This window comes from Amblyraja radiata, chromosome 5, assembly GCF_010909765.2.
Source record: "Amblyraja radiata isolate CabotCenter1 chromosome 5, sAmbRad1.1.pri, whole genome shotgun sequence".
Classification (NCBI taxonomy): Eukaryota; Metazoa; Chordata; class Chondrichthyes; order Rajiformes; family Rajidae; genus Amblyraja; species Amblyraja radiata.
In genome coordinates this window covers 44,716,992-44,735,572 of record NC_045960.1, presented here as the reverse complement: position 1 = coordinate 44,735,572, position 18,581 = coordinate 44,716,992, and the positions used below count along the sequence as shown (strand labels likewise).

The 18,581-nt window shown below is 44.0% G+C and overlaps 1 protein-coding gene across 1 annotated transcript in view; it reads right to left on the bottom strand.

The window, feature by feature from the left end:
* frk (fyn related Src family tyrosine kinase) overlaps nucleotides 1-10,624 on the bottom strand; it is a 131,665-nt gene extending 121,041 nt beyond the window's left edge. The window contains exon 1 of the mRNA XM_033021139.1: nucleotides 9,941-10,624. Within this exon, the coding sequence (XP_032877030.1) occupies nucleotides 9,941-10,314 (374 nt within the window). The 5' untranslated portion in view covers nucleotides 10,315-10,624. The remainder of the gene's footprint in view (nucleotides 1-9,940) is intronic.
* Nucleotides 10,625-18,581: the final 7,957 nt, after the last annotated feature.

The window sequence follows — 18,581 nt, the reverse complement described above, 5'->3', positions numbered from 1 at the left end:
GAGAGCAGAGAAAATAATTGTCGGTGGACAGAAGGAATGGGTGGCGTTTCGGGTCGAGACCCTTCTTCAGACCCGAAACTTCACTCATTCCTTCTCTCCAGAGATGCTGCCTGTCCCGCTGAGTTACTCCAGCATTTGGTGTTTATCTTTGGTTTAAACCAGCATCTGCAGTTCCTTTCTACAAAAAGAATTGTCGGTCATTGATTTCAAAAGTCAATGTTGTCTCAAGGAACAAAATGACCTGTGTTGTACTGATTGCAGTGCGGCACATCTATCTATCTCATTGGTGACCTTTGAACTATCCTCAATCAGACTTTGCTGGCTTTATCTTGTACTAAACGTTATTCCCTTATCATGTATCTATACACTGTAAATGGCTCGATTGTAATCATGTTTTGTCTTTCTGCTGACTGGTTAGCAAACAACAAAATCTTTTCACTGTACCTCAGTACATGTGACAATAAACTGAATTGAACTGAACTGATTGAGGAATGTTGAAATGTGCAGCCTATACTAGTTACATTAATCGTAAACACAAATTTCATTGGGGTTTCTACAATTTTATAATTTTGGCCTTAGGTTCTAGATACCCACATGATAGGTCTCTAAATTTTAAAGATTTTGATTAGTTATCCTGCCAAATGGTTTGCTGCAATAATATTTTTTTTACCTGGTTCTAGATTCCCATATTAAAGGACACATTTACTCTAAGAAATAACTTCTGAATTTTAAAGACTAATTAGTTATCCTGCCAACCTTCTCAAATCAGAAAAGAATGCAAATGTATGTAAGTGTCCTCAATTTCACCTTTAAAAAAAAATTACAATTGGAATTAATTTCAAATATAGCCTTTAAATTGGCACATGAAGCAGGATGTGACCATAGTTTTGATCACCTATTTAATTTCATGTTCCAACCACGGGATTAACATGAATATTTTATGCACTCTTTAGATTACTTTTACTTGGTGTGTATTAATATGTGATATGGTACAGGCACACAAAAATCTCCTCCTCCTCCATTTTCCCCTTTTCCTTTGACATTAAGAACGTATTCTCATTCATCTTACTAAGAGCTCATATGAATGCCTTCTGTTCATTTATATATTCATTTGTCACTTCCTGTCCCATTGTATTAATACTTCAAAGAAGAAAGTCCAAGGATTGTAAATATTTAATAAAACAGCAAATAATGACCAAGAAAATCATGTTCTTTATCTATTGATACATCTAATTGTGGCACGTGTTTGCCTCCGAAAAATTCAATTGAGTTACACAGGCATTGGATATTCTTCAAACATTCTGGAAAGTTTTGAATCTATCTTGCTAGAACCTCTATGGAGGTCATGCCAAAATAATGAAATTTAGTTACAGAACCAGACAGAGTGTTTTTAACTCAAAGTCAGATTACATCCTAAAAGGATTTTAATTCTTATTTTACAAACCTCTTGCCTTTATAGCTTTGGAAGAATTTTCTATTGTTGCTTTTGGATAGTGCAACTACAATTTTCATATCTGAATGACCAAATTATGTTTCTATTATATCTGTTGATTGTCTTTAATATAATTGAGATATCTTAAATATCTTAAAGATAGCGGATTCAGGGGATATGATGAGAAGGCAGGAATGGAGTACTGATTGGGGATGATCAGCCATGATCACATTGAATGGCAGTGCTGGCTCAAAGGCCCGAATGGCCTACTCCTGCACCTATCGTCTACTGTCTATTGTCTAAATAAAATGAATATGAAAATGAAGAATAATTCCCCAAAGGCTCAAGTTCTCCTACATATTTTAACTGTATGGTTTGTATCTTAATATTATCAACTCAGCATTGTCAAACTAAACCTCTCCAGTGTTAACACATATAACAAAGTTGCATAGTTCTCTCGTCATGGAGTTTTTCTCATCAGGAACACAGTTCAGACAATCAGAAGTGAAAATCAGCATGACTAATTTGCATCACAACCATTTTCTGACCAAGTACTGAACTATGACGTTAAACCAAGTGAACCACAATTGAATTATGAGAAGGAATAGTAACAGGCAAACAAACTTGCAGATGTGGCCAATGCCTTAATAACATTTTCAACTACTCAAGCATTCTTTGATGTGGCCCCATTGCCTTGTTTACTTTATCACAATTAAATCAAAGCTAAAACGAAAGCATTATTTCTCACAGGTGCCGCTCATATGGTAACAATTCCACAGAGAGATCATTAGTATTTTGTGACCAGCTGGTGCATATAAGATCTAGAATTGGGAACATGTTAATCATTTTTACAGACATAAGTTGAAATCGAAACAGAAACTATTAGCACTTTTAAATTAAGTTACCTGGGGAAATTGCCTACAGCATATCACAATTTTCACAAGCTCACAAATTATAGGAGAAGAATTAGGCCATTTGGCCCATCGAGTCTACTCCGCCATTCAATCATGGCTGATCTCTGCCTCTTAATCCCATTTTCCTGCCTTCTCCCCATAACCCATAACACCCATTCAATTTTAATTTTAATTTATCTCCATTTGAAATATATTGCACTCTCGGAATTCTCCGTATCAAAAGCAGACAAAATCCCTTGTAGGTGCCAAAGTCATTGGGATCAAATAATTCTAAAGATCTTGGGTGTTGCCAGTGAGAAGAGAGTAAGGTTTTCCAATGTTTCGTGGAAAGGAAAATTGATCCAAGAATTGTAGCTGGAATGTTTCTATTGTATGCAAGAAATCGATGACATTATACAGGTACTATCTATTCCTCTCATGATTTTATACACCATGATAAGATGACCCCTCATCTTCCTGCGCTCCAGGGAATAGTCCCAGCCGGCTCAACCTCACCCTACAGCTCAGACCTTCGAGTCCTGGCAACATCCATGTAAATTTTCTTTGTACCCCTTCCAACTTAACAACATCTTATAACATGGCGCCCAGAACTGAACACAATACTCTAAATGTGGCCTCAACAACACCTCACAAGGTTAATTCCTGCGATGGCGGGACTGTCATATGCTGAGAGAATGGAGCAGCTGGGCTTGTATACTCTGGAATTTAGAAGGATGACAGGCAATCTTATTGAAACATATAAGATTATTAAGGGTTTGGACACGCTAGAGGCAGGAAACATGTTCCCGATGTTGGGGGAGTCCAGAACCAGGGGCCACAGTTTAAGAATAAGGGGTAAGGCATTTAGAACAGAGATGAAGAAACACTTTTTCACACAGAGAATTGTGAGTCTGAGGAATTCTCTGCCTCAGAGGGCGGTGGAGGCTGGTTCTCTGGATACTTTCAAGAGAGAGCTTGATAGGGCTCTTAAAGATAGCGGAGTCAGGGGATATGGGGAGAAGGCAGGAACGGGGTACTGATTGTGGATGATCAGCCATAATCACTTTGAATGGTGGTGCTGGCTCGAAGGGCTGAATGGCCTACTCCTGTCTATTGTCTATTATATAACTGCAACATGACCTCCCAACTTCTATACTCAATACTCTCACTGATGAAACTCCGCGCTGCTGAGAATGTTCTTCCATTCTGACGTTGGAGCTCCGATCATCCCGGCGAGAGGGCCTGAACATCGGGCCATCGTAGCAGCGACTGCGGAGGGCTCATAGGCCCGACCACGGGTGAACAAAGAGGAAGATGACTGAACTTTATTGCCTTCCCTCACAGTGGGAAACATTGATTCCGCTGTGTGAGGATGTTCATGTTAAATTCTATCGTATATTGTGTTCTTTTTATTCGTATGGCTGATGGTAACTCAAATCTCACTGTACCAATTGGTGCATGTGGCAATAAATGTAACTTGAACTTGAGGTTTGTAAATAGAGAATATGCATGACAAGCGATCTTGAATATCATTCAGTCTTAAAGAATAAGGAAATAAATACATCCTAAAAATGAAGCACGATAAAGAGAGAGAAAAACCCATAAAGTGATACTGTAACTCAGAGTCAGGCAGCATCTCTGGAGAATGTGGATAGATGATGTTTCAGATTGGGACCCTTCTTCAGACTGAAGTCCAACCCAAAATGTCACCTATTCATGTTCTCCAGAAATACAGCCTGACCCACAGAGTTGCTCATAGGTTCAAAAGCTATAAGTGCAGAATTATGCCATTTGGTCCATTAAATCTACTCTGCCATTCAATCATGGCTGATCTATCTTTCCCTGTCAACCCCATTCTCCTGCCTTCTCCCCATAATCCCTGACACCTTGCTGATCAAGAATTTGTCAATCACTGCCTTGAAACATCCATTGACTTGTGCTCCGTCTGTGGTAATAAATTCCACAGATTCACCACCCTCTGAGTAAAGGTATGTCCTTTTATTCTGAGACTATGGCCTCTGGTCCTAGACTCTCGAACTATTGGAAACATCCTCTCCACATTCATGCTATTCAGGCCTTATTCTAGAACTTTTCTTTTTTTATAACCCAGCATCTGCAGTTCCTTATTTCTATGTGATAAAGATAATTTGATATGGGATACATAGATTATTAGAGATAGCAGCACCACAGATATTAGAGGAGCTAGCTAAAATAAATCCTGATGTGATATCAATGTACAAATCTTGATCTTATACATGATTTTAGTTGCTATGTTACCCATCCAAAATACAAAATAAATATATGCAAAGGGTATGATGTACAGTAGTACAGGTTCACCTAATTGTTACCAAAAATGGGAATTAAAGTTTAGACAAGAAACTGAAGAGATTATGATTATTTTCATTGAAGAAGACGTTTACCCCAAAAAAAAGTCACAATTTAGAATAGACACAAAAAATATTTAGGATTTCTTTTTGTAGAAAAAGCATACAGATGAAAATCAGAACGTGACATTCATTGCCATAAATAATTGCTTAAGCAGTTTATATGAATTCTTTAAAATAAAGACCTGCTTTGAAAATGTAAACTGAAATGGGGAAATCAACAAAAAAGTGGAATTAAAGTAATGGCACATATTGAAAATGTTATATACTGGGTGGCTTTTGTTGTGTGCTGGAACAGTAAATAATTCTGCATTTTGAAACTAATTGGCATAACAACAAAATGAATTAGTTAAGCATATCCAGTGATGTGTTATAGGTAACCATGGTCTCCCGAAACTTGCTGTGTGGCGTTCAGCTTAATGTTTCCCATGAATATGTGGTTAATTTTTGATATCTCCAACAATTAGCAACATTAATAATTGGATTGTGGTACACAATGTTATACTGGGTACCACAGAGAATAACAACAGATTAGGTTGTTTGCCTTCATTTCACACCTTGATATTTAGCTTGATCCCAAGATGAACTCTTTGGACATTAAGATTAAATGAGATTGAATATTTTAAATTAAAATGTCAGTGCAGAAACACAAATAACTAGTTTTGAAGTGTCTTGCACTAACACACACAACAGTGCTGCTTATAATGTGTAGGAAGCAACTGCAGAAGCTGGTTTACACCGAAGATAGACACAAAATGCTGGAGTAACTCAGTGGGTCAGGCACAATCTCTGGAGAAAATGAAGAGGTAATGTTTCAGGTCGAAACCCTTCTTCAGACACTGACCCCTTCTTCGGGTCTGCTTAAAACTTTGTACCTGAAGAAAGTTATTATTATTTCCCAATCAAATAGTAATAGTTACCTATTTCTTACCTGGTGCCAAGTTCAAGCTTACTTTTAGGAAAATTACTGAAGGCATTGATGGAAATTCCCAGTACTTATTAATTCACCTTCTGAATATGACCACTTCTCTGGGCAGAATCTGCTCCTAATGCAATGTTTTCAAACAGACTGCAAAAGAATGTGGATTCACAGATTGCAGTGAGCAAAATTTACAGTTAAAATCCCACAGTACTTTCTCCTGTTAGTTTTACATTTGAAGAAATACACCATATAAGCCCACAACTGAATGGAAGTTCCGTCAATATTGCTAACTATCAATTTTACCAGCACATTTTAATTTCCCTCCTGGAGTCATGGAAATATTTCTAATAATTTTACAACCCATTGGTGCAAGTGATTTTTGCAACTAAGAGAGCTGCTATAAAGTTAAGACTTAATCTTCATGAGACATATCAAACGTGAAGAGGGCAATCAACATGACAGAATAGCATGTATTAAAGCAGTCACAATTTATACTCATCTATATCCACCACTCCCCTCATAAAACAAATATTTTGTTTTATTATAGAAATGAAAGGGTGAATAAAGAATTATGAAGTCCTATTCTGATGTTTATTAGATTATTTTAAACCACAGATGAAAGGAAACTTATGTATTACTCATTGCCACCTTCTTTATACCACAGAGCAAATTCAAAGCTACATTCTATCCTGCAGATTCCTATGCCACACATGATGATTTATCACCACCAATTTTGAGAGGTTGAGAGTAATGAGAGATTGAGCAGGCTGGGACTCTATTCCTTGGAATGCAGGAGGATGAGGGGTGATCGTATAGAGATGGCAGCGCTGCCTTAGCAGCTGCGGCTCGCCTGCAGTCTGTCTGTTTTTTTCTTTTTTTTTTTGTTCTTTTGTCCTGTTTTAGTTAATTTTTGGTTTATTAGGTTGTGTGTGTGTGTGGGTGGGGGGGAGAAACATGTTTTTGGTCTCTTCCTTCGGGGGGATGCAACTTCTCTTGTCGTGTTCCTCGTCTCCGTCTCCGCCTGCGCCGAGGCCTAATAGCAGAGCTGGCGGCCTCTGGGGCAGCTGCAGCGGAGACCCGGCCTCGGAGCTGGGGCAGCAGCAGTGGCGACCCGACCTCGGAGCTGAGGTAGCGGCAGCGGCCACCCGGCCTCGGAGCTGAGGTAGCGGTGACCAGACCTCGGAGCTGGGGCAGCGGCAGCGGCCACCCGGCCTCGGAGCTGGGGCAGCGGCAGCAGCGACCCGGCCTCGGAGCTGGGGCAGCGGCAGCGGCAGCGGCCACCCGGCCTCGGAGCTGGGGCAGCGGCAGCGGTGACCCGGCCTCGGAGCTGGGGCAGTGTTCCGGCGGCAGCGGCCACCCGACCCGACCGCAGGCCCAGTGGACGACATCGTCGGGAGCTCGCAGGTCACAGGTTGGTGGCCAGTTCTCCGGAGCTCCCGCAACAACAGCTGTGTCCGCTGGACTGGAGGGCCGCAGCTTCGGCAGCTTCGACCGCCGGCCCGTTCGCGGAGCTTGGATTCAGCCACGGGACTGACATTGCTTACCATCGCCCAGCGGGGTCACAACATCTGAAGCCTGGATCGCCTCAGCGCAGAGGGAGAATAAGAAGGGAAGAGACAGAGACTTAAGACTTTTGCCTTCCATCACAGTGAGGAGGTGCCTGGTGAACTCACTGTGGTGGATGTTAATTTGTGTTTATTGTGTGTTTTTGTCATTTTTACTATATGTAGGACTGGAAGGCAACAAAATTTCGTTCAAACCGCAAGGTGTGAATGACAATAAAGGCTACTTTGACTTTTACTTTTATTTTGACTTTTGCATAAAATCATGAAAGGAATAGATCAGTCAGATCAGGGTTTCCCAACCTTTTTCATCCCGTTTACCCCTGGCAACTTTAATAGCACATAACAATGTTATTTCACTTATTTATGAACAACAAACGATGAACAGATATACCAGAACCAAACAGTCAGTCAATGAGAAAAACTATGTACAAATCCAGAATCAACAAATGTACCCCCTGGGTAGGTGAAATTTACCCCCTGCGGGTAAATTTACCCCAGGTAGGGAACCCTTGGGTTATATGCACAGAGTCCCTTGCCCAGGGAATCGAGAACCAAGGGACATAGGTTTAAGGTGAAGGGGGATAGATTAAATAGGAATCTGAGAGGTAGCTTTTTCGCACAAAGAGTGGTGGGTGAACAGAACGAGCTGCCAAAGGAAATAGTTGAGGCAAGGACTATTGTAACATTAATTAAACGATTAGACAGGTACATGGATAGGACAGGTTTGGAGGGATATGGACCAAATGCAGGCAGGTGGGACTAGAGTAGATGGGAAAGTTAAAGGGCCTGTTTCCACTCTATGACTCTATGACTCTAATTTAAAACATTATTTCTTGTTCAGGATCTGGGTGTTGTCAGCAAGGCCTGCATTTGTCACCCATCACTAACTGCCCTTGAAAGGTTGGTGGCTAGCTGCTGCCTTGAACTGTTGCAGTCCTTCTGGAGAAAGTGCTCCCATATTGTTGATGTATATGGAGTCAGAAACTCATACACCTTGGAAACAGGCCCTTGGGTCCAACTTGTCCATGCTCCCCAAGTTGTCCATTTGTCTGTGTTTGACACATAACCCTCTACACCTTTCTTAGACATATACCTGTCCAAATATATTTTAACTGTTGTTATTATTGAGGTCCAAGACTTCCACTATTCTAAAGTGTTACTTTGGATTGTATAAAATGTGTGATTTTTACAATTGTCTGATACTGTTGGGATTATTGCATAATTTGGTGAACATATTCCAAATCCTCTTCTGCTGTTAGATTTTAAATCTATTCTCCCATTTGGTTTTGACTTTTGCCCAACCTCGGTGATTACCTCTGTATGCAATCATAATTATTTACCCTAGTTTCATACTTTCTTTCATTTACAGTTCATAGGTTTTCTGGCTTAATTTTACAGGCATTTTGAAAAGAACTATGGTACACTTTAAATCACAGCCTGAACATCAACAACACATGCCTTAACATTGGATTCCACTGACTTGGCTACTGATTAACAAGAAATGTTTTTAATGAAAATAATGTGTCCATTTATTTTTCAAGTGGGGCTTCTTAACCTCGGGTTAAAATGACAAAATAGTAAAAGAATCCTCAACAAACAATGAAGCATTTATAAGAGTCATGGAGTCATACAGCACGGAAACGGGGCCTCCGACCCAACTTGTCCATACCGACCAAGATGCCCCATCTAAGCTTGTCACATATAGCAGCATTTGTATGCTGTTTGTTGATTTACCAAATTTTCAGAAAAGGTCCAGTCATCAATAATCAGCAACTCGCTAGAATTTAGAAGATTGAGGGGGGATCTTATAGAAACTTACAAAATTCTTAAGGGGTTGGACAGGCTAGATGCAGGAAGATTGTTCCCGATGTTGGGGAAGTCCAGGACAAGGGGTCACAGTTAAAGGATAAAGGGGAAATCCTTTAGGACCGAGATGAGAAAAACATTTTTCACACAGAGAGTGGTGAATCTCTGGAATTCTCTGCCACAGAAGGTAGTTGAGGCCAGTTCATTGGCTATATTTAAGAGGGAGTTAGATGTGGCCCTTGTGGCTAAAGGGATCAGGGGGTATGGAGAGAAGGCAGGTACAGGATGCTGAGTTGGATGATCAGCCATGATCATATTGAATGGCGGTGCAGGCTCAAAGGGCCGAATGGCCTACTCCTGCACCTATTTTCTACGTTTCTATGTAACAATGTCATAGCTTACCTAAAGTGTGAAGAAAATATGTACACGTATAACAGTACGTAATAACTAATGAGTTATTTTCATCGTGTAACCCAACGCATTCTTACGGTAGGCATTCAACCGAGGTACTTTTTAAAACCCCAACGTCTTGAAGTATAAATCAAAAAGCAAAGATGCAAACTGTACAACATGTAAGGGTTGCAGTATGTAAAGACATTCCAGCACTGATTTCATGTATTCCTTGTTGCTGATGAAACCCAGGGATTGAATTTCAACAAACTGAGGCAAGTGCATGGTGATGCACTCACAGTGTTCGGTCACTGTGGCAGCCACTGACAGTAGCCTGTTTATTCAATGCAGTAATTTCAAAACAACAATTTACCCAAGAGATTTCTCTGCCACATATGATGGTCCGACATGAGACCATTGTTATTTGAGCTGGATCGCGGTGAATGACTGCGATCTTCATCGAAACATCGAAGTCAATGCGAGATTACTGCCCGAGGAAGCAAACACTGACATATCTAGCACTAGAGTATTGCACTCTCTTTACTTACGGCTCTGCCTCTATGCTGCAGTCGAGCGCCACGTAGTTGCTGGGGATGTATCCTTGCCTGCCCTCCTCCCCTCGCTTCAGCGAGCGAGCCAGCCACCAGTTCTCCAGTGATTGATCGGTCACCTCCAGCCTTTCGCCGGCCTCGAAGCTCAGGTCCTCGGGCGTGCGAGCAGAGTAGTCGTACAGAGCCAAGTAGGTCCTGCATCGCTCGGCGAACTGAGGCGTCGGCGCCGGCTCCGGGGGCAGCGGACGCCCCATCGTTGGATAACTGACGATTTCAGGAATGGGCAGCCCCGTCTCTGGCTTGGGTTTCTGGAAGACACAGGGGCAGATGCACTTGAGCCAAACACAGTGAGTGCGGATGAAATTCCCCATGGCGCTCCCGCGGCTTCTTGTTTATTCTATCTCCGCAGAGGAAGGCATTGAGAGCAGCAATTTGGAAACGGCCGTCTTGGTTTTTAAAGTTGAAGTATTTTTAAAATGAAAAAGGAATAAAGCCAAGCAGGAGGAGATCTTTTGCAAGTTCCATTGGCCGCTCCACGGGCAACGCGCTCCGCGCTTGGATATCGAACCAGGAAGTGTCCCTGCCAGGAAAAAGGTAGCAGGAATCTGAAACTTTGGCATCGACTAGACACTCCTTTCCCGTTTCGAACAGCCTCGATTAGGTGACGTCCCCCTGCACCGTGAATTTCACTTCATTTCCTGGTCTGTCTATGCCTTCTAAGCACAGATTTTCTGAATGAAACCTCTAAAGCAGTGGATTGAACGCTAACCTGCAACTATTAACATGTGTGCAGGAAGGAACTGCAGATGCTGGCTATATACCGAAGATAAACACAAAATGCTGGAGTAACTCTGGCAGCCTGTTACTCCAGCATTATGAACTTTTGTAGATTGCCTTTGTTTGTATAAAGGGCTCCAGAATTTTATTTTTGCACGAATATTAATGTTATTAATGTATTGGTTTTTGGTTACTGTATGATATGTATTGATTTTTGATTACTGTATGATATCTATATGTACCACAGGCCTGTTAAGCTGCTGTATGTACGAATATAAGTTCCCATTGTCGGTATATTTAATAATAAAACTCTCTAGACTTTTGATTCTATTTCTAACCAATAATATCTATGGGGTTAGGTAATTGCACTCATTCAATGCCCATTTTGAGTTTGGAATGGAAATAGAAACATAGAAAATAGATGCAGGAGTAGGCCATTCGGTCCTTTGAGCCAGCTGGATGGTTAATCATCCAAAACCAGTACCCCATTCTGGCTTTTCCCCCATATCCCTTGATTCCTTAGCCCTAATGGGTCTGACCCACGGCGACTGTCATAGTCGTATCATATCGCTCGAAAAAACAGCGATAACCTACGTCATCCTGTCGACAACCTATGACAGCACCCACGTCAAGCTATACTCATTGGTGTCAAACCCACTGTTGCCGAAAATTTTTCAACGTTGAAAATTTAGCGGCGACCAGAAAGACGCTATGAGTATGACGTTTTGTGCGACTGAGGGGACTACTCCCGGCGACCACCAGCGAACATGTGGCGACAAACTAGTTGCCTGTAGTTGCCTAAAATATCGCCTAAGTGGGACAGGCCCATAAGAGCTAAATCTAACTCTCTTGAAAACATCCAGTGAATTGGCCTCTACTGCCTTCTATGGCAGAGAATTCGACAGATTCACAACTCTCTGGGTAAAAAAGTTTTTCCTCATTTCCATCCTAAATGGCCTACCCCTTATTCTTCAACTGTGACCCCTGGTTCTGGACTCCCCCAACATCGGCATCATTTTTCCTGCATCTAACCTGTCCAATCCTATAAGAATTTTATATGTTTCTAAAAGATACCCTCCCATCCTTCTGAATTCCAGCAAATAATACAAGCCCAGTTGACCCATTTTTTCATCATATGTCAGTCCCGCCATATTGGGAATTAACCTGGTGAAACCACGCTGCACTCTCTCAATAGCAGCAAATGTTGAAGATACAAGTGTCAGTATTGACCGTAAGAAGTTTCTGAACATTACCCTAACTGCAGTCTGAATATAATACACCGCCTCAAAATACCACAATCGATCGATCAGGTTGCTGCTGCCAAACTTATGGCAAGATCCAGCACCCATGGAGTCTCTGGCGAGTAAAGAAGGGAACAGCAACCTTCTGATCATTTGAACACCATGTGTCTTTGGTTTCAGTGTGCCCAACTTTGGTGGATTCAACCCGTTAAGATAATGCACTAGTATCAGACCTTGCAAGGTGCACTTTGACATTCTGGATGGATTCAGCAATATTATTAAGCCTTTCTGGGTATTTAGGGAAGCGTTGAATAGAGTGAGACGCACCAATACATTATGGGAAACCAAAGATGGACACAAAAATCTGAAGAAGGGTTACGACTCGAAAAGTCACCTATTCCTTTTCTGCAGAGATGCTGTCTGACCCGCTGTGTTACTCCAACTTTTTGTGTCTATCTTTGGGTTAAACCAGCATCTGCAGATCCACCCTACACATTGTGGGAAACCATGCAGTTAGACTCGGATATTAAATTCTAGGAACTTTCTCATCACTGCACCTTTTCCTCTCGCACCTTAGACTCTCCTTAAAATCGATTTTTTAGTGCAGGCTGTTGATCATCTACCCCAACATTTTCTTATGGACACTATTCAGGCTAGAAGCCTGTGACATGTTGCATTCCTCAGGGACCTGTGCTGGGACATGTTTTATGTGATATCTATATTACTAAAACTCTTTGTTTGTGCCGGCATTGTATCATTATGCTCTGCTTTTTCCTATCTACTTCCAAACGCTAGGCCACAGCCTTCCTATTTTCACATATTCTACTCACATTTTCCCCGTCGAAGCAATAAACATCTTCCCGTCGCATTCCGACCTATATTTCCAAAGTTATTCATGATTTAAAGTTTAAAAAAAAGCCAAAACGGCTTTCTCTGAGAGCGTCCAGTGATGATGTCGCAATGCCTCTCACAGTGCACCAATCACAATGGGCTCTAAAGCTGCTTGCCGACTGCACAATGACATCACAATGGGACGTTGCCAACACTAACAATGGGCTCTCAAGCTGTGGCTGCCTCTCACAGCGAACTAATCACAATGGGCTCTCAAACTGTGCAGGCCCCTGGTGCTGCTCTACGACCTGGGTAGGTCCTGGGGCAGGGAATGGGAGTGAGGGGAGGAGGATGTGGGAAATGAGGAGGGACTTGGGGTGGGATCTCTACCCCCTCCCTCTCTGCCCCTCTTCCTCTCTACCCCCATCCCCCTCCCTCTACCCTCCCTTTCTAGTCACCTCTCCATCTCTACGCCCACCACCCCCCTTCCTCTCTACCCCCTCCCCTCCATCTCTAACCCCCTCCCTCTCTACCCCCCTCCCCCTCCCTCTCTACCCCCCACCCCTCTCTAGAGAGTGGTGAGTATTGGGACCTATGGGTGAGTGGTGGAATATTGCGTTCGGCAGGTGAGGTTTAATCTCAGCAAGTGTGAGGTGTGAGGTTTTGGGAGATCAAATGTAAGGGCATTACCCTTAACAATATTGATATACATAGGAATTTTGAGCACCAAAACTGCCTGAAATTGGCAACATATGTGGATAGAGTGGTAAAGAAGACATATGGTATGCTTGCCTTCATTGATGTAGCTTTATAGGACTTTTTGGGCTGCATTTGGATTATTGCATGCAGTTCTGATCACATCATCACAGGTAAAATGTAGAAGCTTTGGAAAGGGTGCAGATGAGGTTTACCAGCTTGATATCTAGATTGGAGGGTATTAGATACAGGGAGAGGTTGGACAGAATGCGGAGGAATGCATAGGATAGCTTCTGAAAAACATCACACTTTGTGTATTAACCGTGTGGTAGTCACAGCTGATTGCCCAAGTGGGTTCTGCTGACTTTGGGTGAATAGAGTAACAGTGTGTGAAATGGTATGCTCAATTTCACTATTAGCTCCTCACCAAGCGAGGCAGCTTATGTCCATGTGCACCAAGACCTAGGCAATTGTCAGGCATGAGTGGCATGCAACACCTGCATTACAAAAGTGCCATGCTACAGGCATCACCTACAAGAGAAAGTCTAGCCACCTATCCTTAACATTCAACAATATTACTGTACCATCCTTTAGTCTGTTACCATCAATATCCCGTGGACACCTTTGTAGAGAAACACAATTGGACCAGCTCCATAAATATAGTTCATTGAACATAAAACATTACAGCACAGGAATAGGCCCTTTGGCCCTCATTGTCCATGGTGTTCATAATGTCCTATTAAACTAATCTTGTCTGCTTGCATGTGATCCATATCCCTGCTAAAAACAGGGACCCCTACAAATCCCTGCAAAATGGAGTCTGGAGAAGGGTCTTGACTCAAACCATCACCTATTCCTTTTCTCCAGTGATGCTGCCTGACCTGCTGAGTTACTCCAGCAACATGCTCTCAGTGTCGATCTCCTGCAAAATTGGTCCTACAAATCATAGATTGGGTATGCTGCAACAGGTGCCTCACCTCCTGATGTTCAGGTTCTTTGTACTATCTACCAGACGCAAATCAAAAGCACAACTAAATACCAAGATTGCATCATCCAGCAAAAAGCAATTCACTAGCTTTCTACCAACCTACTAGGCTGCACTACCATTCCACCCACATCTGGAAAACTGTGGCTGCAGTGTGAACCGAACGTGCACTATAGTTATTCACCCAGGATACTCTGACAGGACTTCCCAAGCCCACAAACTCTACCTCCAAGAACATGAACACCACCGTCTGTAAAGTTCCCTTCCATTTGCACATCATCCAGACTTGGAAATGTATTGTTCAAAAGGGAACTGCAGATGCTGGAATATCGAAGGTACACAAAATTGCTGGAGGAACTCAGCGGGTGCAGCAGCATCTATGGAGCGAAGGAAATAGGCGACGTTTCGGGCCGAAACCCTTCTTCAGACTGATGGGGGGTGGGGAAAGAAAGAAGGAAAAAGGGGAAGAGGAGGAGCCCGAGGGCGGGCGGATGGGAGGGTGGGAGGAGACAGCTAGAGGGTGAAGGAAGGGGAGGGGACAGCACAGGCTAGCCAAATTGGGGGAATTCAATGTTGATGCCATAGGGGCGCAAGGACCCCAGACGGAATATGAGGTGCTGTTCCTCCAATTTCCGCTGTTGCTCACTCTGGCAATGGAGGAGACCCAGGACAGAGAGGTCGGATTGGGAATGGGAGGGGGAGTTGAAGTGCTGAGCCACCGGGAGGTCATGTAGGTTAAGGCGGACCGAGCGGAGGTGTTCGGCGAAACGGTCGCCCAACCTACGCTTGGTCTCACCGATGTAAATTAGCTGACATCTAGAGCAGCGGATGCAGTAGATGAGGTTGGAGGAGATACAGGTGAACCTTTGTCGCACCTGGAACGACTGCTTGGGACCTTGAATGGAGTCGAGGGGGGAGGTGAAGGGACAGGTGTTGCATTTCTTGCGGTTGCAACGGAAAGTGCCCGGGGAGGGGGTGGTGCGGGAGGGAAGGGAAGAATTGACGAGGGAGTTGCGGAGGGAGCGGTCTTTGCGGAAGGCAGACATGGGGGGAGATGGGAAGATGTGGCGAGTGGTGGGGTCACGTTGGAGGTGGCGGAAATGGCGGAGGATTATGTGTTGTATTTGCCGGCTGGTGGGGTGAAAGGTGAGGACCAGAGGGACTCTGCCCTTGTTGCGTGTGCGGGGATGGGGAGAGAGAGCAGTGTTGCGGGGTATGGATGAGACCCTGGTGTGAGCCTCATCTATGGTGGCGGAGGGGAATCCCCGTTCCCTGAAGAACGAGGACATTTCCGATGCCCTGGTCGGAAATGTCCTCGTTCTTCAGGGAACGGGGATTCCCCTCCGCCACCATAGATGAGGCTCACACCAGGGTCTCATCCATACCCCGCAACACTGCTCTCTCTCCCCATCCCCGCACACGCAACAAGGGCAGAGTCCCTCTGGTCCTCACCTTTCACCCCACCAGCCGGCAAATACAACACATAATCCTCCGCCATTTCCGCCACCTCCAACGTGACCCCACCACTCGCCACATCTTCCCATCTCCCCCCATGTCTGCCTTCCGCAAAGACCGCTCCCTCCGCAACTCCCTCGTCAATTCTTCCCTTCCCTCCCGCACCACCCCCTCCCCGGGCACTTTCCGTTGCAACCGCAAGAAATGCAACACCTGTCCCTTCACCTCCCCCCTCGACTCCATTCAAGGTCCCAAGCAGTCGTTCCAGGTGCGACAAAGGTTCACCTGTATCTCCTCCAACCTCATCTACTGCATCCGCTGCTCTAGATGTCAGCTAATTTACATCGGTGAGACCAAGCGTAGGTTGGGCGACCGTTTCGCCGAACACCTCCGCTCGGTCCGCCTTAACCTACATGACCTCCCGGTGGCTCAGCACTTCAACTCCCCCTCCCATTCCCAATCCGACCTCTCTGTCCTGGGTCTCCTCCATTGCCAGAGTGAGCAACAGCGGAAATTGGAGGAACAGCACCTCATATTCCGTCTGGGGTCCTTGCGCCCCTATGGCATCAACATTGAATTCCCCCAATTTGGCTAGCCTGTGCTGTCCCCTCCCCTTCCTTCACCCTCTAGCTGTCTCCTCCCACCCTCCCATCCGCCCGCCCTCGGGCTCCTCCTCTTCCCCCTTTTCCTTCTTTCTTTCCCCACCCCCCATCAGTCTGAAGAAGGGTTTCGGCCCGAAACGTCGCCTATTTCCTTCGCTCCATAGATGCTGCTGCACCCGCTGAGTTCCTCCAGCAATTTTGTGTACCTTGGAAATGTATTGCTGGCCTTTTCATCATCACTGGGTTTAAATCCCGTTACACCCCGTCAAGTAGGGCATTGGGGATACATTCACCAGAAGGTGAACAATGGTTCAAGAAAGTGCTCATCAGCACCCAGTCAAGGAAAGTTAGGATTAGTAAACGATATTGGTTTTGTCACTGACCCCCAGGTTCCAAAAGCGGATTTTTTTTTTTAAAGTGATGAGAGCTGACATATTTTAAAGCATTCAACAATAATAAATCACAAGGTACTTGGTAGGTCTACTTAATCTTAAAGCTTGTACCTTGCATCATCCCTCCTTCGGACTGCCCATCCAAGATATAAGGCCCACCCTTCAGCATTCTAAGACCCCACAACATGAATATGACCTACATCTGCCGATCACAATGAACCAACCTGAACTTCAAGACCCTCTTTCCTTACTGACTAGTTCTCCGACCAGCCTAACAACCTTCAACGAGACTTTCACCTAACAATCTGTGAGCCAGGCATGATCTATGTGTTTTTCTCTGTGTATATCATGGTATGGTAGCATCGTGATATTTCCAAACCAGTAATTCTGAGGTCTAGATTCATGCCTGGAAATCTGTTGAACGTGTTGTGGTGACTGGGGACATTAAATTCAGTTAATTGAATAATGACAAATTTAAAGGGGCAGGACCAATAATGGGTACCATGTAACCACCGAATTGTCACCATCTGATTTACTATTGGAAGGAACACTTCCATCCTTTGGCTAATGCCATTCCAGATCTAAAAAGTGTTGTTTACCTTAATCTCTCAATACATGGACAAATACGTGGACAGAAACCACCGGGTGGCACCAGCAATGGCTGCCTCACTAACAGTCTGTCTGTCCTTTCCTTCTTTGTTGTTTTAATAGTATGTGTTAAATGTATATTTTTAGTGTTCTGAGTGTTCTTTAGCTTGTTTTATGTGGTGGGTGAGGGGTTGGGGGAATTTAAAAAAAATCTCTTGCCTGGACGGAGATGTGATTTTTTTCCGTTTCGTATCTCCGTCCCCTCTGCGGCCTAACATCGAGAAGTTGGCGGTCTTTGCTGGAGACTGACTTCGAGAGTTCCAACTGCGGGAGCCTGCGGGACATATCATCGTGGAGCGGGCAATCCCTTTGCCAGGAATCAACGTCTGAGCTCCAACCGCGGGAGCCTGCGGACTTTAACTTTAACATCGTGGAGCTCACGATCTCTGGTTAGAGACCGACTTCGGGAGCTCCAAGCAACAGGAGCTACGACCACCCTGACGCAGGTACTTCGATCGCCCTGACGCGGGAGCTTCGATCGCCCCGACGTATGGTTCAACTGCCCCAACAGCGGGAGAATAAAGAGGAAGAAGATTGGACTTTATTGCCTGCCATCACTGTGAGGAATCCGGGGAATTCGCTGTGGTGGATGTTTATGTTAACTTTTATGTAGTTGTGTGTATTGTTGCTTTTTCTTTAGTATGGCTGTATGGTAAGTCGCATATCACTGTACCTTAATTAGTACGCAATAAAAGACCTTTGAAGCCTTTGAAATAAGAATGAAGGATGCATGCTGACCAGGCCATTTCTCGTGAATGAATAAACATTGCCATTACCATCAAATGATAAAGAGAGGAGGTGTGAAATGTGAAATCAGAGTCAGGGATGGGGGGGGAGAGAAAGGGAAAGGGAACAGTTTGAGAAATTGATGTTCATCCAGGTTGGGCACAGCGAAGAGAGGAGAGTGAAAGAGGGAGGGGTTAGTAACCTAACATTAGAAATTCAAATGTTCACACTGTTGGATTGTAAGGTAACCAAAGATAATGTGAGGTTTCGTTCCTCCAGTTTGGG